The 27,079-nt window shown below is 37.4% G+C and overlaps 2 protein-coding genes across 4 annotated transcripts; both read right to left on the bottom strand.

Annotated features, from left to right (window-relative positions):
- Window positions 1-3: 3 nt before the first annotated feature.
- Window positions 4-8,882, bottom strand: LOC135598935 (MADS-box transcription factor 6-like). Its single transcript, XM_065093442.1, has 8 exons — window positions 8,536-8,882; window positions 3,337-3,415; window positions 2,399-2,466; window positions 2,157-2,256; window positions 1,044-1,085; window positions 590-631; window positions 371-504; window positions 4-294 (listed from the first exon to the last, which is right to left on the bottom strand). The coding sequence occupies exons 1-8, from the start codon at window positions 8,715-8,717 to the stop codon at window positions 207-209; spliced, it is 735 nt and encodes a 244-aa protein (XP_064949514.1). The 5' UTR covers window positions 8,718-8,882; the 3' UTR covers window positions 4-206.
- Window positions 8,883-9,369: 487 nt separating this feature from the next.
- LOC103996244 (MADS-box transcription factor 50) lies at window positions 9,370-20,215 on the bottom strand. 3 transcript variants are annotated; one of them, XM_065093441.1, is made up of 9 exons: window positions 19,953-20,086; window positions 19,641-19,854; window positions 10,906-10,987; window positions 10,452-10,510; window positions 10,254-10,353; window positions 10,142-10,183; window positions 10,032-10,073; window positions 9,784-9,952; window positions 9,370-9,558 (listed from the first exon to the last, which is right to left on the bottom strand). In XM_065093441.1, exons 2-8 carry the CDS (start codon window positions 19,820-19,822, stop codon window positions 9,821-9,823), a joined length of 639 nt encoding a protein of 212 aa, XP_064949513.1. In that variant the 5' UTR covers window positions 19,823-19,854; window positions 19,953-20,086; the 3' UTR covers window positions 9,370-9,558; window positions 9,784-9,820. The 3 variants fall into 3 exon arrangements, with proteins under 3 accessions (XP_064949513.1, XP_009415401.1, XP_018686023.1); XM_009417126.3 differs by lacking the exon at window positions 9,370-9,558 and having other exon boundaries at window positions 9,601-9,952; window positions 19,953-20,215; XM_018830478.2 differs by lacking the exon at window positions 9,370-9,558 and having other exon boundaries at window positions 9,601-9,952; window positions 19,957-19,975.
- Between the last annotated feature and the right edge of the window lie 6,864 nt (window positions 20,216-27,079).

Raw genomic sequence — 27,079 nt, 5'->3', positions numbered from 1 at the left:
GGCTGTAGAATGTCCTTCCATGCTTAGAAGATTTCATAAGGTTTGAAACAAGAGGAAGCCGAGGAAATGGAAATACTGATGATACAGACACAAGATAGAACCAGGTTGAGCAGAGAGCAAGGATAGACTCAGGTTTTGAGTGATGAGCTTGACTTCTGCTGCGGAGTGATATGAATTGTCCATGATATAGGATCTGCTGCGTGACTTCAACGAAGCCAGCCCACCATGACGTTGTTCTCCCCAGCGGCGCCCGTTGTGGTGGCAGCTTCAGGGCGGCCAAAATGTTGATAATACCTACGAAGGAGTAGAAGCACAGAATCAACAGATGATTCCATGTTGTTCGAAGCTCCTGGAGAGACAAAGCTCATACCCAATCTGCAGAGTTGGTTCAGGGTAGGCGGCGTTCGCAGGACAAGGATGCAAGGGGAGGGGATTGCCTTCAGCCATGGATTTGGATTCCCAGCACCTTTGAATGGCCGTGGAAGAGCTGCCTTCCACCTGAAGCTGAAAGCAAATGCCGATAGCTAGTAGGTCATCAAGGTGCACGAAGAGAATTATGTGGAGGTACTCATCTTGGATCAAAGAGAACCTTATCCTTTAGCTTCCTGTTAACCTCTTCCAGGTGACGCTCCTGCAAATGCAACGGACAAGGTGAAAGCTCCTCACACAGCACATTGATAAGACCTTTTTTGTGCAAAGCTATGTGATTCTAACGGCAGTAAACATGTCAGCTTGAAGCTAATTAAGTTGAGGAAAGGTTTTGGTTCATGTGCAGTATGAAGTATATGCGCGCACACACACAATGTCATGTTAATCTACAAAATGGTGCTTTCATTTAAATCAAGACAGTGAAAGCAAGTAGGTATAGTTTAGAAGAATGGTATACATTGATGAAGACAAGAAGGATTCTAAGCTGAAAATAATAGGGACAATAAAGATCACACAGTATGGTCAGCGACAAAACATCTGAAATTGTACTCCCTCAAACATTAATCATATGTACTTCCTGAGAAACAGCCAGTAGGGAGGATGAAATAGCTTACATTTTTCTGGAGTTCTTCTATCTGCTCCATCAATAGTTTTAACTGCATGAAGAAGAAGTTTATGAGAACTAAATTTTGCATCCAACAAAATTTTATCAAGTGGAGATTATCATAAGAGAAGTGAAATATGAGATGGAAATCACATATATATGGTAAAAAATTAGAAATTGTAACAAGTTTGGCATAATGAGTCAACCAAATCAATGATCATATATAACTCTAGTATATTAGTAGTGTCTCAAGTATTTGTGGTCATATATACCAGTTTTTGCCACTATTAACCTAGCAATATCACTTCTCAAACTAAAACCAATCAAATCTCCTTTTCTTTTTTATAGTAAGACTATCGTACATGTTCTTCTATCTCTACTTAGATTACTAGTTTAATCAATTTTTTTTATTTGGTTGAAGTATTTATTCATCTCTTCCAGATGTGATTTATCTTCTAATTTGAGCTTTACCTAATTATCCATGAAAGTAACTGTTTTTCATTTATATCTTTTCTAGTAATATCATATATCCTAAACTGATTTTCTCAAATTCATATCTTATATCTTAATTTTATCTAATCATCCACTCATGATGTTTTACAGTATGTAACTTAATTCTCATAGAATTTAAGGAACATTGCTACCATCAGGTATTTATAATTCTCTGTCTTCTATCAATCAGTCTTCTATAAGGCAAAGAAGCCAAAGTTTATACTACCTACAAATTTATGCCTTCATCTGCAATTTCATCATTACCTATTATCTCATGTATTGATAAAAGTGGGTAGCATGTGTCTGTAAATCCCAAGCAATCAGGCAAGAGAAGGCGAAGAAGCCAAAGTTTATACTACCTACAAATTTATGTCTTCATATGCAATTTCATCATTACCTATTATCTCATGCATAGATAAAAGTGGGTAAAAAATGTCAGCAAATTCCAAGCAATCAGGTACACTACGTTCAATCTTCTGAACATACAAAGAATCAAGAACTAGAATGAATGGAATCAAAAAATTAAGAGGTAAAATACATTGTATCATGTATTTAAGGTTCTTTACACTAGTGAATTAGATGGAAAAGAATAAGTTAAATGCTGTGCAAGAAGACAATGACAAGTCAATACCTTTGTTTGTCTGGATTGAGACAATGCCAAATCAAGTTGTTTTTCAAGTTGCTGCAGTTCTTTCACACCTAGTGTTCCAAGATCCTCACCAAGCAGATGCCTGAATATAATTCACGTTTACATTTTGTTTTTGATAGTAGTTTCAGCCATAAGCAGTTGATTCTCCAGTGAAACATCAACAGATCTATAGAACATGCTATAGAAGTCAAACAAGTGTTGATGATCCAATAAAAGAAACTGACCTGTATGATCGTTGCAGAGACTCATATTTTACTTTCAACTTGAAAAATTCCTGATACCAGCTTTGTGTCTTAACACAAGAAACAACAAAAGAATTGCTATCATTAGGAATCTGCAGTCGTGATGAGTAAAGCTGTCAAAAGAGGAAAATACAGGGAAAATCCACCAAAAATATTCTGTCAGAACTTATTTTCCTTGGTGTGAGGCAAGATGAATTTAGGAAACATGTCAAAGAATACGACTCAGCATAAAATTTTATCTAGAGAAGATGGGGATCTTGCAATACCAATCTCTTCTGCTCATTTTACCATAGAATCCTTCTTCAAGGTCAATAATCTGTTCAAGATTAACTTCATGCTTTTGATAGATCCTATATGCATGCACACTCCATATTTCATTTTTGAGAATAAGATAACACATATTTACATACACACTCGTTGGTCCATGTCAATGTAACAGTTGATATATGTAATAATTGGTGCCCTCTAAGGCCCTTGCAGATCTTCCTAATCCACAGTAACATTTATAGTTCAAAGGCTTCCATTATATCTTGAATGTTTATTAATTAACAGATCAAGTTGATTATTTTGACATGAATCTATGTACCATATAATACAATTAAATGCACTTCAGTTTCATTGAAGAACAAAGCTAATGATAGATTACTGATGCTCAAAGAACTTACTCTCATGTTTAACTACATTTTACAGACTTTGGTTTACTAGCTCTGAAGAGGAATTAGTCTGGCATCATACACTAAAGATAAGTTAGCATTATGTATATTTATTTAGTGAACATATGAATTGGCACTGAAATTTTAGTATCCCATCATATACCCAGAGCTTAGCTGCAGATCATTGGTAATGATAGCTATACAAGCATGTATATGACATGGAAAGAAAAATGATCAAGGCTGCTTCTGAAGAAGGCAAATACTTACCTCAGTTTCATGATAATCCACATTAGTTTCTTGAGATGCATAACGATAGCTTTGATACCGCTCAAGTGTTTTACATACCCTAGTAAAAAATGACATATCAGGTTATGCATTATATACCAAAATATTTCAGAGTTGTGATAGGATGAGCCTAAACATGGTAGCAAAAAGGAACACTGTTTAATCCAGTCCATAGTCCTCGAAAAGAGATGGATGGTGATGCCATCTTCATTTGCTTGTTGTTTCTGTAGGTTTCAGATCAACCAATACAGTCACATGGCATCAAATTCTTAGAGAGAAGCGCCTGCAGGGAGACTGTTTGTCTACAAGCTCTTTATTCTCATCTCAACTGTGTAGCATAGTGATGAATTCCGATTCTACGGATCCAGGAAACTGGGAGAAAAGCCTTCTGCTGATATGTTGTACCTGTCTACCCATGCAATTCCATGCAGCAACTGTGACTTGAGTAATAATAATGATATGAAAAAAAGTGCATTGAGAGCATTAAATTTGATTTGGAAAAGCAATATCATTTCCTGCTTTGAAGAAAGAGATACTAGAGTGATATTGGTGGTGGTGGGAAGCTTGTCTTGTTGCTATGAAAAGAGAGACAGAAAAAGGAAGGATGAACAAAGTACCCATATTTCCTGGAAGAGACTTTATAGTGATAGCACTGCCCCTAGCAATGGTCGTTTCAGTGACATGATATAACGGAGCACAAAAAGAATGGAGATCTGACACTGTGAACAGGACTTGTTCTCCAGCTTTCACAAAGATAAGTTGATGGGGTGCTCGAGGTAGGAAATGATACAACATGATGTAAGTAGGTCTTGTAACATTAGGGTTTGCAGCAGCATTACTGTACATGTACTATGTATCACTCACTCACTGATAGGCCAATGCATTTTGGCAGTGCAGGCAGTCTAAAACATCTCTAGTAGAAAACCAAGCTTTGGGAAACAACAAGCTGTTTCCAACCACTCTGCTGCAAGTTCAGCATCAAGGTAAGAATCTGCTTAGCTCGAATTGTTACAGACTGATGGATCTAAAGATAGATTGGTGTAGATTACAATGTTTTGACATGCTTTGACTAAAATTTTTTTGGTACCAATATTAGTAGATCATATTTTAAAGGTTCCTTATGGAGAAAAATAATATTTTTTATTCGATCTAGAAATCCAGGGATATTTTTGTAGTGACTGTGATGATGTGTTTGATTGATCTTTATATGTCAAGGAAAAGTCCTTTTCTTGTTCTACTCTTTCTTCAGCTGAAACATATTTTCTTCTTTTTATGAGACATTGGAATTCTAGTCATTGATCAAGTTATGTGATAGAAGACATAGGGAAGACTAATCTGAAAGATTAAGAACCTGAATAATCACACTGAGGACTAATGGACATCATGCTTCATCAAAGATTTGAGAACAGGATGGGAGCAAAGTGTTATGGATTTCAAGGTGAACAAATTCGTCAAACGTCAAAAAGGCTCAAACATAGAATATAACAAGTCATCAAACTAACAATTTCATTATATCTAATTGCATAAGCATAATCAAGCACACAAAGAAAAATGCAGTTTGATGGCTTTACATAAAAAATGTGGCAATTCTAGAAAATAATTATTGGGAATTGTCATGTTGGTTTTGAATATATGCAGTAAGTTCAAGAAACTATATCTCAACTGCTGCATTTCATGTAAGATAACAAACAATATATAAACTTCTGTTTGCTTGTTCTTTCTTTTTTTCTCAGACATATCGATATCGATACAGTTATCATATAAACTTTATATCTGGATTTTTATATATGTGTAGGTCACAAGATCCTGACTAAATGATTTGAACATTGCTCAAAGAACAGAAAGCAAAATTGTCATTTTCTATAACATCTTCCATTAATTTCCATTCTTTAGCTGTCAATTCATATATCATAATAGGAGGAATACTTTTGATCTCTTGTCAATGTACGCATGATAATGTTAGGACACACAAGTTGCTTCTTGCATAATTTTTAATTCTATATGAATTTATTTATATTTGTTCACATTTTATTTGTTTTGAAAAATTAAATTAAATTAGGATAATTTATTGATGTAATTGAGAGTTGTTTTTATGTTAACTCTAATGGGAGCAAGTTTTCTTGGCATATTATGGGAGGCTACTCATCTTCTTCCTGTGATTTAAGACATTTAATCACCATAAGGCACCAAGAAACTGAGTCCATGTTTTTTTCTTTTTCTAGTCTATTATTTTGTTGGAAAGGATTTGAATTTCTCTAGAAATAGGCAGGTTTGATTTCTTAGAGTTTTAACAGAGTTTATTATATTCACTATGATAACAGACATCATGAGAAGATCATGCTGCCCAAACTTACTTCTACACATTCTTACAGCATAAACCCACAGCCATTTTGGATAACATTAATCAAGACTAGAATTAAACTCTCAGGAGTCACAAGACATCTTTACCTGATCAGATAAATTCTCAAGTCTTAGACAAAAATAAACTTATTCACCAAGATTATGTTCCTTTTCTTCTTCTTCTTCTTCATGTTGCTGTGATCTGTGCTTCATTCAAAGTGCTAATTCTGGAAACCACTAGCCATTTCAATAAAGAGCAAAAGTGTATATGATCATACATTTTGCCAAACAATATTGAGTTACATGTTTAATCCTCTTCATCTTGTTTTCTGCATCACCTACATGTTTCTGGTCTCCTAGAATATTGTGCTACATTAGGTTTAATTGTTATTATCCACGTTTGATTGCTCTCAACTACATCAAGTAATAACTTCATGTCAGCTAATACTCAAATTGGACATATAGGATGCTTCCTAAGCACCAAATGGTTGACTTCATTAAGAACATTGTATTAATGTCCTCCATCTGGCTTACCAGTCAATATAATACACTCAATAATGTTCATTTAAGAATCTTAGGAGACTCTAACACATACAAAACTCTGGTCTTCAGACTTGGACTTAGATATTGAGAGAATATATATATTATTCAAATTGTGTTCTAAACTCATCTAGAGATTTCAGTAAACCATCACACTGTTAAGCTTATCATTATCTGATAAGACTTATGCTCATTTATGATGGCTTGCTCATCAGATTGTGTTGTACTGATGTATTGATTCATTTCACATGACGAGATGGAAGAAGCACTTTTAACATGCTATGCATCAATTTTGTATTTTCTGAGAGTTTGCAGGTGCCAATTGAGGTTATTTCTTCCTGGAATTTTTATGCCTTGAAACATAGTTCCAACTTATTTTCTAAAATTTATTATGAATGCCAAATGCAGTTTCATTTACAGCTTATCAACAATATTAAAATATTAAAAACCAAATTTCAATTTGACAGCTCTCTCAGCTCCAATTTCTTTAATATTCATTAGCATTTTCTTTTCATTATAATTCAGTAACACTTTGAGACAACAAAATTTAGGGATTCAAAGAACAACTAGGAAAGGACATCATCAAAGCTTTTACTTGAAACAACTGTCTTGAGCAACTAAATTTTATCTATCCATAGATAAGTAGATTGAAGCTTACTACTCGATTCTTGATCTTCCACAAAAAATTCAAGTGACTAATTCCAACATAACTCAATTTTTTTTTTAATGTTCTTTCGGCCATTATGAAGTCCAAGTATCCCAAAAAACATGACTTTAAAGATTTAGAATTAACATCAGTACAGTGAGTCAAAAACTAACAAAATCAAATATGATTTATATTAAAAATATCCTGATAAAACTGATTTGAAAGAATTAGATATGAACCAGCATTTTCTTTCAACATAAAGAAAAGAACCATCACTTATCATTGTTCTTAGACTATGACGTCAAACTAAACTACAATTGACATGACATGGAGCTAAATGTTTGTTGATAATCTACCAAAGAATTTTGGGTCACAAATATGATCAACACTTTGTTGCATCAAAACAAGGCCCTAATACAAGCAGATTTTTTGTTGCTGCCACAGATTGAAGGAAAATGAGCCTTATTTCAGTGCTTGACTGCCTGACAGCACAGCAAGAAACCACACCATCAGTATGTTTTTAACTTCGAAGGACATTGACGGCAACAAGTCATTCTAACCCTCGATCTGTAAGAACACCCTCCAGCTTATCTTCAAGCCATATTTCATTTATTTGATTCAGAAGTAGTGAAATCAATATACTTCCCACCTTTCTCTAAATGTTACGTATTCTATGTTTATAGCCACAACCAGATTGTATCGGTTACAGAAATTGTTGTTTCAGCTTTGAAGTGTTGGCTTCAGCTTACTGAAAAGGGCGTCCCTACCAATAAGAAAATAGCTAGTTGGTAAGCGCTATATTTTTCACTGGTTCATGATCTACAAAGAATCCCACTACAGATCTTACAAATCCTTTTCAGCTTCCTTTCTTCGTCCATGATCATACCATTGCAGATCATACATGCATGAGGGTGTCTTTTCCTGACGAACTGTTTGGGTAATGAAGCAAATCTGTAGCCTATATCTAGAACCTCTCTTCCCTTTCACATAGATCAACCAAAGAAATTCCTATGTATTCCCATAGGAATAGAGCAGCATTTTCGGCATCTATCCAACCTCGAAATAGTTCCGATCTAATTTAACTTGTTTTCTCTGATTCTTGAGCAGATAATAATGCAGCTAAACAAAGGAACCCCAAGTCGCCAAGAAGAGAACAACCTACGTAATAACTCCAAACTATATCTGCAACCTAAGTGATGGGCAGAGCAAGGAAAGAAAATAAGGAATTGGATACAGACAAAAAGGACTTACATGATTGACACTCATTCCTTCTCTTCCCAACCCGTTCCGTCTACGTATGAACTATACACCATACCTAAGCCTTGTTTGACGGACATCTAGAGAAGGAATAGGAAAGGCACTACAGAAGAAAGAGAAAACAATGGGTATGTAGATTGGCTTGGTCGGCTGGTTTCCTTGAAGTGGGCAAAAGTATCTAACACCCCGGAAGGGAGTTGAATGCAGTTTTCGATACTCGGATGTCTCAACTTTTGCTGTTCACCAAGTAATAAATTAAAGAGACAGTATCCTTCCTCCTCCCTCTCATTCATGGAAATGGAAACCTAACTGACAGCCCATAGTGAAGTAAGCTATCCACCCATATAAATGGAGCGGCAGCTACAAGATGCGATGCATGAAGCGGGTAAAGGAATTACTCGCCGCTGCCGAACTCGAAGAGCTTGCCGCGGCTGGAGAAGATAATGAGGGCGACCTCGGCGTCGCAGAGGACGGAGAGCTCGTAGGCCTTCTTGAGGAGGCCGCTACGGCGCTTCGAGAAGGTTACCTGCCGGTTGATCTTGTTCTCGATCCTCTTCAGCTCCACTCTTCGTCTCCCCATCTGATGATGATGCTGACGAGATGCTCGCGACCACTCACTCTTACGAGGTTTCCTCTCGGAGTGCTGCTCCCAATATTTAAGGAGAAGAGAGGGACGCTTCGTGTCTCTTGTTTCACCATCGCCACCTTCCTCTTCGACTCTGAAATCCCCACCAACCTCATCTGACTCCGCCTAGTGCCGTCCTTGCCCTACGGGGGCGTAGGGGAGCCGGATGCTCCACCTTTTCCTGGAACTGTCTGTCGTGTTTTCTCTCCGATGGCTGATACGTGTCGAGACTCGGACGAGGCTCTCAGGCCTCTCGCAGATCCGTTGGTAGCTACCGTGTCACAACGACAGTGGCCATCGCTGCAACTCGGGTCACGACTTGGGTTACGTCCAGGGAGCAGGACGTGGGTGCGCCACTACTCGTGAGTTGAGTTTCGGCATGGAGCGGGCCTCGCCTCTTACTCACCTACATGTCCCTCCCCGACTGAGAACCGACGGGTGTGACTGTGGCGCGCGTCATCATCGTCGACATGACCAGATGATGGGGACGGAAGGCCAGGAGCAGGTGAGGTACACCTGATAGGATGAGGGATTCGTGGTTTCCTGGGAATTATTGTTGTGTCCTTCATTTTTACCGAAGGGAAACGCTGGTGATTGAGACTTGTGGTGGCTCCAATGTACCATGGCAAGGTCAAATCTACCGTTCTCGAAGGCAGGCCAAATGGAACCCACACTCTCTTGATGAACGAAAGAGAGCACAGGCGTGCACGATGTCAGGCTACTGAAGGAATACGACATGAGAAACCGGAGACAGATGCGGGTCCAGCTTACGGCCTCACATCACGAGGGACGGCCACTGCATAAGATCCGATTTAGAAAGAAAACATCAATTCATTGATTTTGCAAACAACTTTGGTTTCTCTATTAAAAAGTTGTGTCAGATATATCAAGAAAAAGGCAGTGGTAACGGATATTGTTACAATGACTTACTCTACACTTTGCCAATAATACACTAAATACAGATCTTGCATCAATTTATTGCTCTTAAGGTACATAGATTGCATATATGACATGAACATACCTGTTTTTGTCTTACTAAACAATATTGTTTGCTTGGCCTAACCACTTCCTGGCATTCCAATCAGCAGCTCTGTATCCACCTCCATATTCTTCTCTTGGCTCGCATGATCATCCAAATCAGCTTCTTGGATAGCAGTTTGCTTTGGCGTAGCTTCCGACTTGTACTTCACCTAAATATGCAATTTCAAGTTATATATATTGGAGTAGTATTTAGGTTTTTTTTTTTTTTTTTTTTTTCTGTCGGCATACCTGTTGCCGCAACAATGCGTTCTCCTTTAGAAGCTCTGTCTCCTGGATTTGAATGAAATATTAAGTTGATATATTTGTAAATGGTACAGAAAGTAAAAAATGTAAATTACCTCCTCATTTAGCCGTGCAATTTTCTCGAGTAAAAGTCGTCGCTACAAAAGAACATGACATTACTGATGAGTCTTAACCAAAACAAATGAAATGGCTGCTACTCATATTTACCCTTGTTTGCTTGATGCTGTTTAAGCTTGTCTCTAGCTGAAGCTCTAGCTCATTCAGTTCCTCCACCGAACATGATACCAAGTCTTCGCCCAATAACTTCCTGCGTTTAAACTCTACAGGTGAGTTGTTTGTACTTTTTTGCATTCACCAAAAGAGGATTTTATTTGTGGAAAAAAGAGAAGAGCCAATTCACAGCACCGCTTCTGATCTTCAAGGAATTTGATCCTCTCTGTCATGCTTGTGGCTTCAAACTTCAACTGCAGCAGATTGGGTATCATGATTTCAGAATATTGAAACAATATACAAATTGATATTTAAATGAATCTTTGGCAAATAAAGATATCAAACATTCTGGCTGTGTCCAATGTGATCTGACTAACTAGCAGAGTATTCTTACTGTGAAACTAGATCTACAAACAGCCAGCCATATTTCACAGCGTTGTTCTTATCTTGGTGAACTCTGAAGTTAATAAGCACATGATGGATACAACATTGAAAGCTTTATACATATGCCATTAAAAGTGTTGCAGCCTTTTGTGTCCTTCATTTTTGCATTAATTATATGATTTTTTGTAGAACATTATATCATACCTGACATCACTGGCTCCAGAGTTTCAGAAGAATACCTCTTAAACAAAGAATCAAGAAGTACCTGCGTACTCTGTTCTGTTGCTTTTTTACTGATACCAGCATCCTTTGTGTGCATCATATACCGTTCAATAGTCATTTGTACACTGATATTTCGAGGAATAAAGGTAATAGAGGTCAGTTCATGAAACTAATGGGGAGAATGTACATCTGGAAAAGGCACTTATTGTCATTCTCAAAAGATATAGTTCCGAAAAAAGATCAAGATTACCATTTCTAAAACAACAACAAGAAGTTAGTACATTCAGCTTCAACTAGTGGAACAAGTAACGCGGATGCTTTAGTATTGGTCAAAAGACTCAAAACAAATAAAAACTTACTAGTTTCAACAATGTACAAACTTGTGTAGATTATAGGTTCAAGATTCTGTACACACCATTAATATAGACATATATTGATTTTCATGCAATAAAATGTTGAGCAACATACATACAGGTAAAGATTTGTATAGACTATGATTTTTAACCAATGAGTCAGACGGAGAAAATTGTTGTCCAATTAAAAGGTTGCAATATTTGTGTTTCAAATAATGAAATTAAAAGATTGATTAAACGACCTCTCTCTTTTTTTCTAATAACCTAAATATTCTAGTAAATTAGGTAAGTTAGCATTTAAATAAAAGAGAACTAAGACTAGTCAAATTAAAATAATCTAATCTAGTTATTTTAATATGGGATCAAAATTAACCCTTTTATCTTTTTAGATTGAACATGTTAGGCTCTCATACCACTTGTTGGAGAGAGCGAGAATAACTTCAAACTGAGCGAGAAGAACTTGAAACTAAAAGAGAAACTAAAGATTAACAACTAACGAGCATATAAAAAGTCAACGCAAAACAATGTGGTCCGACAACTCCTTATCTATGTTTATAGACAAAGTCAAATTCTTATCAATTATAGGACTAGTGAGTTATCAATTACAGGACTCCTAAGTTATCCCAATATAATTGGGTGCAACAAGATCCAAGAGTCCCGCTGAAGGACAAGCGTCCTTCCCCCAAGAAACCTACAAAACAGGAGAGAGTTCCCAAGGAACCAAATTTTTTGATGCTCAATTTAGAAGGTACTCTATTGTATGAACAATAAGGTTGAGTTTCTTAAGCTCTATAAAGATAAAAGAGTAAAAACAAGAAGAGATTGAGCGAAGCTTCTTATTATTCTTCTTCTTCTTTTTGTTGCTCTTCCCCTTTCTTATGTCCATTTGGGTCTGTTGTTATTATTTAATTTCAAATTTTGATAATAAAATTAATTGATGAAGTTATGATATGTTTGAATGATGTATGACTAACTTCGATCATGAAAAAGTAAATTGATTGAAACAGGAAGAATCAAACGCTGAGCCGGAGTGAATCATGTCAGAAGATTGGACGTCGGGTCGGAGGATTGGTCGACGTACTGGAAGGACTTTGTGTCATGAGTTCGGGCATCGGGTCGAAGGATCGAACATTGTGCCAAGGAAATCAGATGATGCAAGAGGTCAACATGCCGATCGGGCAATACGCCGAAGGATCGGACGATGCGTCGGATGAACCAATAATATGTCGAACAACATAGGATTCATGTTTGTAATCAGTTGTGTCTAGATCGAAGTAGTTTAGGTCTGATTAAGTTAGTTTCAGGTGTAACCAGGCTAACTCAATTAGGGGCCCATTGGGCTTGAGTTGGGGTTGTTTTGAGCCAAGTGGAAGGCCCATTCAGTGACCCTTGGCCCAGGTGGTGGTATCAATAGGTCAGGCGGTGGAATCGCTTGTGAGATAATGTACGTCTCCAGGAAACCCGGGCGGTGGTACTGTCTGTGTCAGGCGATGGTACTGCCCAGTGTCACTCTGCTAGGTGATAATACTATCTATACTGGGCGGTGGTACCGCCAACTGGTAGGGCTACAGGTGGTGGTACCGTCAATACTCTAGAAACCCAGGATGAGACCTTTTTTGGCTTAATTTTTAAGTCATTTGAGGTCTATAAATACCCTACTCTTTCCTACTTGGGTAAGCAAGAAATAGAGTAGAAGGAGGCTATGATTCTAAGTTTAAAAAGATTAAAAAGTGCTAAGTGTCCTCGTCCTCTTAAAGTTTTATAATCATTCTAAGAGAGATGTGAGACTTGTAAAGGTTATCTCCTAAACCTATGAAAAAGAAAATGAGTTATAAATAGGGTAGTTGGTCTTCATCCATTAAAAGAAGATCGTTAGTGAATGCCAATAGCCTCGACGGAAGAGGTCGGGAGTGGATATAGGTCGCGACAACCGAACCACTATAAACTTGATTTGCATTTACATTCTTCTTGTTATTGCTATTACTCTCTGAGTTAATTGCTTAGCTCATTTACTCTGAGTTAATTGCTTAGTTTATTTGCTCTAAGTCAAGCACATTTCCAATACGATTTTTCATTGAACAAAATTTTTTCAAAACTCATGTTTTTATTGAAAGCTCCGATTCACCCTCCCAGTATCGAAACGGTCCTAACAGTTGATATCAGAGCTAAGTTTTTCTCGATTGATTTAATACCTAAGAGAATGGCTTTTACTGACAATCTAGAGAGATACTCTATCACTCATCCTCCTATGTTCAATGGGACGGACTACACGTATTGGAAAACACGTATAAGAGTTTTCTTGCTTTCTATAGATTTTAACGTATAGAATATAGTTGAATTTTATTTTCAAACGCCCTCTAAACCTATGAGTGAATGGAGTGATTTTGAAAAAAAATTATTTCCGTTAAATGCAAAAACTATGAATAGTTTGTTTTACACTTTAGAAAAAAATGAGTTTAATCGTGTTTCTATATGTGAAACTCCATATGATATTTAACACACACTCGAAATTACACATAAAGGCATAAGTAAAGTTAAAGAGTCTAAAATTAATCTTTTAATGTATAGTTTTGAATTATTTCGGATGAAGCCAAGCAAAACCATTGGAGACATGTACACCCGTTTTATGGATGTCGTTAATAGTTTGAAAGCTCTTGGCAAATATTTTTCTCTTGAACTTGTAAATAAGATTCTAAGATCCCTTCCAAAAAGTTAGGATCTGAAAGTAACTGCAATACAAGAGGCAAAAGACTTGAATAATTTTTTATTAGAAGAATTCATCAGGTCATTAATGACATATGAAATGACTTATTTGGTACATGACGAATATGAGGATAACCTTCCAAAGAATAGGAAGGTTATTGCACTTAGAACCAAAGAAGATCACTCGAGCAAGAGCTCAAGTGAAGATGACATAGAACTCACAAAAAAATTCAAAAAGTTCATGAAAAAGAACGAGACTAAATTAAAACAAGAATCTAAAAATGAACTCAAAAAGGACATAACAAATTGCTATGAATGCAAGAAGCCAGGGCACTCCAAAGATAAGTTACCAAAGAAGAAGAAAGTACTCAAGGGGACTTGGGACGAATCAAGTACATCCATAGATGAGGAGCAAACCAAGAAAGGCGAGGTAGCGAACTATACAATGATGGCTCTTAATAACGAGGTAAGTGACTCATCAAAACTCATTTACCTTTCAATGAATTACTAAATACTTTTCATGATTTATATGATGATTTTAAATTAGTTGATAAAAATATAAATTGTTAAAAAAGAATCATGCATCTCTCTCTAATGAATTTAAAATTTTTAAAAATGAGTATGATAAATGCTTGTTAACTCCTTGTACTAAATGTGAAGAATTAGATTCATGCAAAAAGGAAAATTTGTTATTACAATAAACTTTAAAAAAATTAAAATTGGTAGCAAATCATTAAATATGATTATTGCTAATAAATGTCATATACGTAGAAAGGAAAGAATCGACTTTGTGAGAAACACTCAACAAAAGCCAACTACTTTTGTTGAAGGACTAACATTACATGTCCCCCCAAGGCTAAGTATAATTTTTGTGGTAGACATAGTCATTTTGCTTATAAATGTTCATTCAAAAATTATAGCTCGCATAAATTTGTTTGGGTTCCTAAAAGAACCATAAAGGATTTAATGCTAATAAACAAGACAGGACCTCAAAGTCAAATTGGTACCTATAGCAAAACCCACCTTTCTTATAGAAATATCTACAATCGAAAGCTAGGAGCAAAAATAAAATTTTGATAGTGGATGCTCAAAGCTTATGATCGGAGATCCACTACACTTTTTGAAGCTCACTAGCTGAAACAACAAAGGAATGATCATTAGCATTGAAATTATTTGTAACAAATCAAACCTTTGATTGAAGATGTTTTGTTAGTAGACATAACTCATTAAGCAGTTGTGTAATAAGTGATATAAAATTAAATTTGAATGTAATGCTTGTATACCAAATAAGAATAATTCTATAAATGCTTAAATGTTTATCTTGACGATTTTTGTGATGAAACTTGTTTTTCGATTTTAAACGATGATGTGTGGATTTAGCATAAAAGACAAGGGCATGCTTGTATGAAATCAATCGTATGAATTGAAACTACCAAAAAAAAAATATTTTTTTCTTAAAAATTTCTGTATCTCTTAAGCTTATCGAATTTTTTAATAAGAGATTAATGAATCTATTTATGATATTTTTGAATCTCTTGAACTATAAAAGTAATTTTGATGATTTGAATTTAAATAAGATTTTTCCAACCGAATCATGAACTTTCTCTTGATTTCTTGACTTAGGTATCTTCTACGGGAATCAAAATCTTTTTTATCTTCTATGATTTCTTCTTTTGATCATTTACTAAAGTGAAGAATTATGTAAACAAACCATGATCTTGATAATTATAACTTGAGATTTTTATATAAATCAAGATCGTTCACTATGATTCTTTCGTTTTATTAAAAAGAATTATTCAAATGAATCATGATTTTTCTCTTGATTCATGACTTAAAATTTCTTTTGAAGATCTTTTACTATTTGATTCCGTAAAAAAAAATTTTGTTATTTAAGAGGAGATTTGTCAAAATAAATCATATATTTTGGTACTCAAGATTTGATATTAATATCTTTCATGTCATAATTTATTTATCCCAAATGACTCTCTTATATTCATGAATTATATGTACATCATCACCAAATTGATTTATTCTTGATAATTTTTTTATCATAATTTGAAAATTGATTTAAAGGGAAAAGAATTACAACATTGTATTATTCCCTTCTTTTTTATAATAACAAAGGGAGAGAAAGAATTGTTAACTTGCACACTTCAAGAAAAAGTAAAAATTACTAAACTTGCATATCTCAACGGAAGCAAAGAATTGTTAGCTTGCTTGTCTCAAAAGAGAAATAAGAATTGCTAGCTTGCACATTCAAGAAAAGTAAGAATTGCGAACACTTACACATCTCAAGAGAAGCGAAGAATTGCTAGCTTGCACATCTCAAAAGAGAAGCAAAAATTACTAGCTTGTACATCTTAAAAAAAGAAAGAATTGCTAAAACTTGTACATCTCAAAAGAAGCAAAGAATTACTAGCTTACATATCTCAAAAGAGAAGTAAGAATTGCCAACTTGCATATCTCAAGAGAATCAAAAGTGCTAGTTTGCACATCTCAAAAACTTGCTAGCTTATATATTCTAAAATAATTAAAAACTTGCTAGTTTGTATGTTCTAAAGTAATGTAAAACTTGCTAAATTACTAGTTTGCATGTTTTAAAAATAATTGTTGGTTGTACTTTTCTCCTTTTTGTTGATGACAAAGGAGGAGAAATTATGATGATGATTTAAAATTTGAATCATGCATGGTATGATGTACTTTAATGTTTTAAAAATATGATGATTTCAAATTATTCATGTAATGATATTTTAACTCATGATTTGATATTATAATGCATGCAATAATATTATTTTGACTTGAATTTAAAAGATTTTTTTTTTTAATTCGAGTTTACTTTATTTCAATACGAAGGGGGGAGTTTAGTTTAAACTTTATTATCAATTAGTTGTCATCACCAAAAAGGAAAGATTGTCAAATCTTGAATTTTGATGATGAAATCAATTGATGAAGTTATGATCTAATATGCATTAGAGTGACACAGGACTAACTTTGATCATAGAAAGACAAATTGATTGAAGCAGGAAGAATAAGACGTTGGACCGGAGTGAATCATGTCATAAGATTGAACGTCAAGTCGGAGGACTAGTTGACATGTTAGAAGGACTTTGTGTCATGAGTTCGGGCATTGGACCGAAGGATCGAATATTGCGCTAAAGAAATCAAATGTTGCGAGAGGTCAACATGCCGATCGAGCAATACACCAAAGGATCGGACGAAGTGCCGGATGAACCAATAACATGTCAGACAACATAGGATTTGTGTTTATAATCGATTGTGTCTAGATCAAAGTAATTTAGGTCTAATTGAGTTAGTTTCGGATATAATCAGGCTAACTCAATTAGGGGCCCATTGGACCTAAGTTAGGGATATTTTGGGCTAAGTGGAAGGCTCATTCAGTGACCCATAGCTAGCCCAGGTTGTGGTACCGCCAGGTTAAGCGGTGGAACCACCTGTGAGATAGTGTATGCCTCCGGGAAACTTGGGCAGTGGTACCGCCCAGTGTCAGTCTGCCAAACGGTAGTACCGCCTAGATTGGGTGGTGGTACTATCAACTGGCAGGGCTACATGCAGTGGTACCATCCAGTAATGACGATGGTACCGCCAATACCTCAAAAACCTAGGATAAGTCCTTTTTTGGCTTTATTTTTGAAGTCATTTAGGGTCTATAAATACCCCACTCTTTCTTGCTTGGGTAAGCAAAAAATAGTGGGCCTAATTTATTTATTTATTTTTTCCTTAAACACTGAGTTAAATTAGTAATAACAAATTTATTTATTTATTTATTTATTTATTTATCCCATATCAAGCAACAACAATAATAACAACATGAGAAAGGAGGGCTCACATTCGTGAGCCCTAATTTATTTATTTATTTTTCCTTAAACACTGAGTTAAATTGGGCCTCTCTATTTTTATTTTTTTATTTTTTAACCGAATCATTAAAATAGAGTTAGTTTATATATCGCCCAATGCTCGAACCGATATATACCATTACTATCATGTTATTTCAAATGGTACAGTAGTCCATGGAACCAATATGAGTGTCGATGTAGGGAATATATCCACGTGTCAACAACGAACATGCAACTCGATGTCTTCCCTCGTCACCTTTTTCTAACATGACGCAGTCAAACAAGAAGTTGATTCAGTAAAATTCAATCCAGAGAAGCATATTACAGCTTGGGACTAGTCCAACCTAGCTTCGCTTGTCTTAAGCCGAGCTCATCTGTGAATATGAGTTTATTTGAGCCGATCTTTAGCTTGTTTAAAACGCTGGCTATATGATATTGGATAGATGTTAGATTTTAAGGATGAAAGATAAATAAATTCTTATAAGAACTTCAGGCATTTGTGGGTAATCTTGCAAAAGGGGGGAAAAAAAAAGAAGGATGAAAAGTTTAAATTCTGGCCACCAAAAGATCACAAGAATAGTGCATATGGCTCCAAGTTCTACCATATGAAAATGAAAGTCATTTCAATTCTGAAAGCCTAGGTCATAGTAACATTTACAAAAGGGTGTACTTAAAAAACGAGAGAATGGATCACATGTGAAATGCTGAAATGCAAGGGAATTATTGAAACGCACTTGATTTTTGAAACGAATGCAGAATTTGCTTTTGTGCTAACCCAGTTATGTTCTATGACAAGTAATATGGGAAAGGACTGCATGATTTCATTAAGATACTGTTATCACATCAAACACTTAAGGTGGCAACTAATAACTGAGATAAGCCAACTTATTACCATGGTATGGCAAAGAAATGAAACATAGAAACAATCTGCAAAAGATTCATGTTGTTCTGAATGAAAAAAAAAAGTCTTTTTCATGGTGAAGATAAATACACTGTCTGTCTATGCAGATACTTCAAATATATGGAGTGTGTTCCAAAATAAAACAAAATTAATACACTTCTGTTTCTCTACCCTGATAACATAGAGCTAGAAGTTTGTTGATCAATTAATGCATGCAATATGACCAAAAAAAAGAAATTTTTTGTTGAACTCTTAGTTAATAACTTAGTGTACCATGTATGGAAAGTAAAAGAGGGTTAATACATGTATGGACTAATCACGTATTAATTCTATAGGAGTTAATACATGTATGGAAAATAAAAATACATAGGAGATCATTGTGGAGTTCGCACAGTCATATACACGCGGTAGTTGTACGTCAAATCAGATCACATATGCATCACAAATCACGTATACCGGATCACAGACATGAGGAAAAGGCATACTGTTTCCCTTAGTAACAAGTACACAACGGGAAAAGATAAAGACGGAATTCAATGACCCGGGACCCAAGACTACTAGGTTTCACTCCTTAGAACAGTTAATAGGCCGTATGGAAGACGTCGACAGGGAGAAGGATGATGATAACCTAATTAGATCGCGATGGGATAATGTTTAGACAGTGTATCCTTAATTCCAAGTTCCTTTGGTTTGGAGTAATTCAAAGAGGAAAAAACTACATGACGTCAAATTGATAGAAAGATATGCTGAAAACCACTGCAAATTTGAGTAGATGGCTAAAATATTAATCCGGAAAAAAGCATGAGTACGGGGCACGTGCGATGTGGCCATCCTTCATTTCACCAAACCCTAAGCACGAGCTCGCAACAAGAAGATCAAGAAGCAACACACAAACAACGACAGCAGCAGCAGCAGCAGCAGCAGTAAGAGAGCAAAGGGAGAGAAAGGGTGGGTTTGGAATGTTAACCTGGAGCTGGCGAACTCGTAGAGCTTCCCCCGGGAAGAGAAGACGATGAGGGCGACCTCGGCGTCGCAGAGGACAGATAGCTCGTAGGCCTTTTTTAGCAGCCCGCTCCGTCGCTTGGAGAAGGTCACCTGCCGGCTGGCCGCGTTCTCTATCCGCCGTATCTGCGTCTTTCCCCTCACCATCCTCTTCTTTCCCCCCTCCCTTCCTCCCGCTTCTTTTCTCGGATCGATCCAAAAGAAAAGATTCAGAACGAGATCAAAGTAGAACGCAAGCAGGGAAGATAAGGAAAAGGGAGGAGATCTCGGATCTCACCGACCGACGAAGATGGGAAGAGGCAAGCAAGAGCAAACAAAGGAGGTGAGACAAAGATAAAGGGTTTTCTTTTATGAGGGCCTGTTGCTTTGTTACCATAAGTGTCCCTTGCTGGGGTTTCCCGGAAAAGAAAAGAGGACTTCGAAGAGAGGGGGAAGCGATCGTCTAAGATCAGCAACACTCGGCGAGTGGGCACGGATCCGATGGACCTACTCGGAGCTCCAGCTCCACGAATCGCCTTTAACCGTCTTCCATGGGCGCCCACCACTTTCCAGCGGCGATTGGTGGGAAGTCGATGGACGGCGCGATGGTCGCTCCTCCGGATGCCGACCCACCCACTCCGGGAGCACGGCCCCACCAATCGTCTTCTTCCCCTTCCGTGGGGCCCACCGCTCCTCAGCGGCGATTGGCAGGAATTCGATGGACGGCGTGGCGGACGCCCCGCCGGATCCGCGCCTCAGGCGCATCGCGACGGCTTTCTAAAGTGGAGAAAGCCCACGAGAGGCGATTAAAGATTAAAAAAAAAAAAAGGGGAGAGCGAGAAAGAAGAGAAGGGAAACTGATTGACGACGCGTGGCCTTTTGAGATTGACGCGTTCATCTAACGGGGTGGGCCCCGCTTCGTACGAGGTGGGGGCGAGCGTCGTTCCGTACGGCTCAGCCAAAGGTGTATTGCAACGTGTTCCGACGGAAAAGTAGCGCCGGTCGAAGGTGGGGAATCCCTTACTCGACCGCCTCGGAGTTCTGTTCGCTTTCTGGACGAGCAGCCATTCGCTTACCCGTTTGTCTTACTCGCTGTTTCGCTGCCCCGATGTCGGTTTCAGCCATGGCCCCGCAGGTGGAGTCCACGTGGGTCCCAGTAGCTTCCTACAATACGAGGCGGGTATCCATTGATGATGTGATGTTTGAATTGAGATGTGGTCCCCCAAACTCGAAATAGACAATTTCATGAGAATGTTCTGCTGTGAGATTATGATGTGAACTTTGAATTGAGACTTTACATCCATAAAGTTGAGCTCCCGTTTATATTTTTGATACATTATCCGCAAAATCTAATTCTTTAGTCCAATTCATCGAAGGTAATTGGGCTGGATATTTAAACAATTTAAAAAATAATAAAAAGTTAATGGGCCCAAAAAATGTATACGATTTCAAAATTTTAGAAAAAAAATATTTAATATTTAATTTCAGTTAGAAAGAAGGAACTCAATTCCATCTTCTCTCTCATCAATGTTAAGATTCGTTACTTACATAGGTAACGAGACATTTATCACCGCTCACTAAGATGAGCATAGTTCGGTGTACACCATCGTCGATCACACACGCCATGTTCATATTGTCAATCCCTCCTTCCTTTCTCTCTCTTGCTCCATCCTAACATCTCTTTTCGTTTAAGAGTGCTCTCTCTTTCTCTCTCTCTCTCTTTCATCGTCATCCCACTAATTCTCCTCTTCATGAAGTAGAGATGGCCTCCTTTCGATAGTGTTCCCCCTCTTGCATCGCCACCCTTATCCAACAGAATCTTTGCCATCGTCACACATTAGATTTATATAAAAAATAAATAATCATTTCATCATTCATAATTTATATAAGATTTTTTAAATGTAAAATTTTATATCTTTATAACACTATATATTTTTAAGACCACGTCTTCTTCCTATAGCTACAAATGACAAAAAAATTAAAAAAAAATCTCATCCACCCGCACAAACCTTAGATGTATTATAAAATAGCATGTTGCTTTAAAAATAAATATAGGTTAAAAACAAATTAGTAACCATATATATTCGTAAGAACCTCTAAAAAATCATAAAATAATCTTCAATAGCCATAAAATATATTTAAAAATTAATAATTTAGTATAAGATGATAATATATCAAATTATTATAAAACTCATGAATCACATAAATAATGATAATTCTTATATAACAAATAAAATATGTAATATATCTCAATGGCATACACAATAGTCAAATAACAAAGACGTACATCACACTTGATATTGTATTCTTCTAATAACGAATTGTCATATACTTAATTGGTTTTGCTCAGATCATGTAGCACCCTTGCGTGTCCGTTCGCAAAGGTCAACCTTCTTAAAACCTCCTATGGTCCCTTAGAACCTATAAAAGAGAAAACATATTAGAGAAAGCGTCTTACTCAGGATCCATAAGCAATCATTTCAGTAAACACTTCATAACCAATACAAATTATAAACAAACTTTACAAGCTCTGAACAGTCACACAACAAATGGTCCAAAATGGTCCACTACAGACCGAAATCCCCACAAGTACCTACATGACACAACATTTATCTGTAAGCCTAGGACGACCACCGAAACCAAAGAAAATAGGGTTGTTAAGCCTACTGTCAGCCCTTTATATATTGTGTAAAGCATAAACAAAACCGAAAGACACAAACATACATAAGCATTACATCGAATACTTCATTTACAATTTTGTCTATGACATTCTCCCCCACTTATTCCTTTGACGTCCTCGCCAAAGCCCTTGCTGACGTTGTAACTCCTCGCCTTTACTGAGTCTTTAATCTTCTACTCCAGCTGCAATACGCCTCTTGGCTCCTAACTACTCTTCACTGTTATTGTTAAGTAGTCAAACTTTTAATCTATCATACTGCTTCAACTCACTAATGACTGACTTTAGTGTGGGGTTGGCTAAGTTGTGTTGATCATTATTGGTTCCTATATATATCTTTCAAATAAAGGAAAAGACCATCCTTAGTATGCGTCAGTCTCTCAAATGTCTCATGCCGCTTGAACTAGGTGGATGCTTGTTGGAGTTTTAACGAGCATCGCCTCGTAAACTTTTGAAGTTTTTAGGTCATTCTTCCATAAAATTTGCTCATCGATTATTCTTTCACTTAGTTGTTACTTCCAGGTATGTTCACATCACTTCCACTTTCGATTGATATTCTATTAGGAAATGAAGCGGATAATCTACTCTCAGTAGCATTGATCACCATTAGTGAGGATTTACAACTATTATCTTCCGTTCGATTTCTTCAAAGGGTCTTTGAACATATGCAGAGCTCCTCTACTAGATAATTAAGAGAATGTGGGTACTCGGTTTCACCCATTCTCTTAAGAGTTGAGAAGACAAAGGTTACTTGACTTTGCTCACCTCCTCGAGGGTTATACTCTATGCATCGAGCTGGTTACTCACGTTCGCCTACTCTTTGCTCACACTTTTGGAGCACTCGAAGTATTTGCACTCCTTATGTTGAGTTAGCTACTGTAATTCACCTTCTCAATGCCATCAAACTTCTGGAATATAGGAAGTTTTTACCCAAACTTGGAGTAAGTCTCTAGTAGTTTTGGTCACCTTTGGGATCGTACCGTCTTCTCCATTGTCTCTGTCGCCTACTCCACTGAGTATCAAAGGTACAACACCATATATTATATGCTTTGTTTCTTGGTTCTGCACTTGCATCGACCCGAAGTCCTCCACTTTCGGCTATCTTGATGAGAAGCTCGTTGACATCGGTTTTACGAAGTTCTCTAGTCTCTGTCCTTCAGCCTTGTCTCAATACTTAGAGTTTGCCTCTGCATTCTCTACCTTCTCGGCCCCTTTTATGACCAAGCGCTCTCCCTCTATGAGAGCAAAGGATTGATGACTTCACGGAAGTTCCGCCTCTGCGATACCATTGCGCTACCATGCCTATGGCCCTACTATCTGTCGCCTCATATCTATATCTCTTTCTTCGCGATCGGTAGATCTGCCTTTGTGACACTCCTCCGAGTCCACCTCTATTATAACCGATGCTTAGTTTTGGGTAGCTAAGTCCCTTCAGACTCGTCGTCGCTTCCTCGCCCCTTTCGATCCCTTACTTCAACACATTTGTGTTCTCCAAGCAGTTCCCCTTGGTCCATGGAAAGATACACTGCAACTCTCATGCATAGCCTATGCTATCATGTTATAGGTTTTGTACCAATTCTGTTCTCCTTAGCTTTCTTGGTAGCGACGTTCGCTTACTCAGCATTGTCCTTTGACTTATTAGACTCTCTTAAGCGAATATAAGCTCTAGAGTAGTCCAACTCTCCAATCGCTCTAATCATACCTCTGCATGATCAATTCCCTCCCATGGGACTCACTGGTACTACTCCCTCGGTGGTACATAGCCCCCATATGTTGATGACCAAAGTTTTTATCCGATGTAAAATTCGATGCACATACGGAAGACTTGCCTCTACAATACCATAACATTCACTCCTTGAATCCATAGTCTTTCTTATCGTCATATTGTTCACCGAAGTGGAGCTTCCAGTAGCTCCCAATCATACCTCTATATGATGTAGTCCCTCGTGGGATTAGATTTGTGCATATCGTATTGCTACGAACTATTCTATCATGATCCGTTGTACCATGTCACCTCTTGATGACATCTCTATTACATTTTGGTCCTTATGAGATAAACTCGAATTGTGATCCTTCTATGTGTGGCCTCTGCCAATACATCGCAGGGCCTCTTTTACCTTTGATTGTATTCGCTCCTCTAGCAATTAACCTTAGTCCACCCGGTCTTAGGTCACACCTAGATGAAGCACCGCTCTAGAATAATCCATTGCTTAGGAACACCCGAAGTCCACAAACTTCATTGAAATTAGTGCATCATTTTTTGGATCATGGGCCTTTGCCCCTACTAGTAAAATCTCTGTTGTGCATCACTTCCTTCATGGCAACTTGAAAGACAGCACTATGACATATTCCTTAAGAGTACCCGCTCCGCATTCTCTTGCCTTGTGCTAAGGCCTTTTGAACCTAACTTCACCTTTGCAAGTTGAGTTTCCTTAGTTCCTCCATCAAATACTTTTCTGAGATAAGGTGCATGTGCCTTGAAGCTCCCTTCATCTTTGGCACCATGTAGGATGAGTCCGCTCCATCAGAATAAGGGACCCATAGAACAATATGATCCCACTTTTGCCTCTGCAAGAGTTCATGTCTTAGACCTATGTCCAAGGAAAGCTTCATATCTCCACTCCATGTTTCATCTTTTATACCAACTCCCTTCATGTGCATTTGGTCCTTTACCAAGTTACACCCAAATTGCTCTACTCCTCGATTTGCATTAAGTTGATGGTGGCCCTCGCGCCCACCATTCTACGGGTCAGCACTTTATTAAGTCTGATCTCCATTTCGGCTTCAAGTGTGTCTTCATTTGTATTGTCATAGGTCGCTCCCCCACTTAATCTCACAATGCATCCCCCAATGCGTTATCTCAAGCGAGATCATGCGATGACTCCTCACCGCTCGCTCGATCCGTTAAGCTTCGTAGAGTTATTTTAAGGTACTCCTCCTTAACATGTGTAGTTCGTTGCACATGGTTCTCCCTTTGGAGAGCCGGGACTTATCCCTCCTAGATATCTATCCCGTTGGAGCAACTTCTCTCTTCGCTTCCTTCTCTCTGAAAGTTTCGGAGACTGCCATCCCCTTAGACTACTCCGTCTTGCTGAACAAACTATGCATTATTCTGCTCTCGTAAACGCACTTGCTAGATTGCTACTCCACATCGATACAGCCCCCGCTGCACCCCTCGAGGCCTAACAACATGCTTAACTCGATGCATGCTTCAACCTCCTACAGGTGTATCCTTCTCATATTGAAGAGAAAGTTTTAATACTCTATGGTGCCGAGTTTCGATCGCCTTGGGATGGTGACGAATATTCCATCGTCCGCATACAAGCACTTACATGAGTACTGAATTCTTTGAGTTAGCAATTCCCCTCACCTCTTTAAGCTTTGCACAACTCTTTCGGTCGTTGAACAACTCATTCTACCTTGTAATGTCTCATCCTTTACCAAGCACCTCGCTTGCCTTGAGCACCATCAAGTATGACTGCCAACGTTGAGTCATAGCTCGAACTTAGTCATCTCAACCTTTATGTGTTGCGCATTCTTCCAAGCTTACTTGTCCTCCTAATGCCTCTTGCGTGAAGGGTTAGCCATTCATCTAAATGCTAATCTCATATGCCCGCTCCTCTAAGTGACTCCTCTTTCCTACATCTCTATGCTTATTTTCCCTCAAATGGTCGCGCGTGCTGGGTGCCCTCAACGTAGCCCCGCTATGTCTCCCACATTTGCATGCCAAGTATTTCTATGAGTGCTTGTCCTACTATGATACATATGTTACACACATAGTTGGTTTTGCCTAAGTCATGCGGCACCCTTGCATGTCCGTCCGCAAAAGTCAGCCTCCCCGAAACCTCCCATAGTCCCTTAAGACCTACAAAAGAGAAAACGGGTTAGAGAACATGTCTCACTCGGGATCTACAAATAATTATTTCAGTAAACACTTTATAGCTGATGTAAATTACAAAAATAATTTGTAAGCTTTAAATGATCATACAACAAAGGGTCCAAAATGATCCACTACAGATCGAAATTCCCACAAGTGCCCACATGATACAACATTTGTTTGCAAGCCTAGGAAGGCCACCAAAATCAAAGAAAATTGGGTTGCTAAGCCTATTATCAGTCCTTTATATGCTGTGCAAAACATAAATAAAACTAAAAGACACAGACATACATAATCGAACACCTCGTTTATAATTTTGTTTACAACAAGATGCAAATGCATACTCCACGGGATAAATTTCTCTCAACAATGAATGGTGAAAACCCAGGTCACACTCCTAATAATGAATAGAGTAGTATTCCTCACATATCCAAATAGGGATATGTTCCTTCCAACAATGGAGAGAGGAACCATCTATCACATCTGATAACTCCTAATCCCTTGATGAAACTGTGTTACCTACCTTTAGCAAGGATACATAATCATCTATTCATTTATGTATTCAAAGAAATAATATAATAAATATGAGAAACCATATATGACCTACTAAATTATATTCATTAGTAATCTGATAATGTGTGCACATAACTTCTTTCACAAATTACACTTCCAATATTAACTACTTAGTATAGTCACATATAATACATACAAACAATTATATCAATATTATCAGTTTAATCTCAAAAATGATAGAAAACCATTATTATTTTAAAATAATATCTTTAGATAAAATTTTTAATTTTATCAAATCACAAAGACATAAGGTATCAATCTCTTAATAATTCTCATTCAATTAGAACCCTAATTGGAA

This window comes from Musa acuminata, chromosome BXJ2-1 (genome assembly GCF_036884655.1).
Source record: "Musa acuminata AAA Group cultivar baxijiao chromosome BXJ2-1, Cavendish_Baxijiao_AAA, whole genome shotgun sequence".
Lineage (NCBI taxonomy): Eukaryota > Viridiplantae > Streptophyta > Magnoliopsida > Zingiberales > Musaceae > Musa > Musa acuminata.
This window is presented reverse-complemented; position numbering and strand designations above follow the sequence as displayed.

Coding starts and splice junctions, on each gene's coding strand:
- LOC135598935 (XM_065093442.1), bottom strand. CDS start 8,717: ATGGGGAGACGAAGAGTGGAGCTGAAGAGGATCGAGAACAAGATCAAC. Junction 1,086..2,156: donor CTCAATCCAGACAAACAAAG/GTATTGACTTGT, acceptor TTCTTCATGCAG/TTAAAACTATTGATGGAGCA. Junction 632..1,043: donor TAGAAGAACTCCAGAAAAAT/GTAAGCTATTTC, acceptor TTGCATTTGCAG/GAGCGTCACCTGGAAGAGGT.
- LOC103996244 (XM_009417126.3), bottom strand. CDS start 19,822: ATGGTGAGGGGAAAGACGCAGATACGGCGGATAGAGAACGCGGCCAGC. Junction 10,354..10,451: donor TTCCTTGAAGATCAGAAGCG/GTGCTGTGAATT, acceptor GTTTAAACGCAG/GAAGTTATTGGGCGAAGACT. Junction 10,074..10,141: donor TTGCACGGCTAAATGAGGAG/GTAATTTACATT, acceptor ATTCAAATCCAG/GAGACAGAGCTTCTAAAGGA.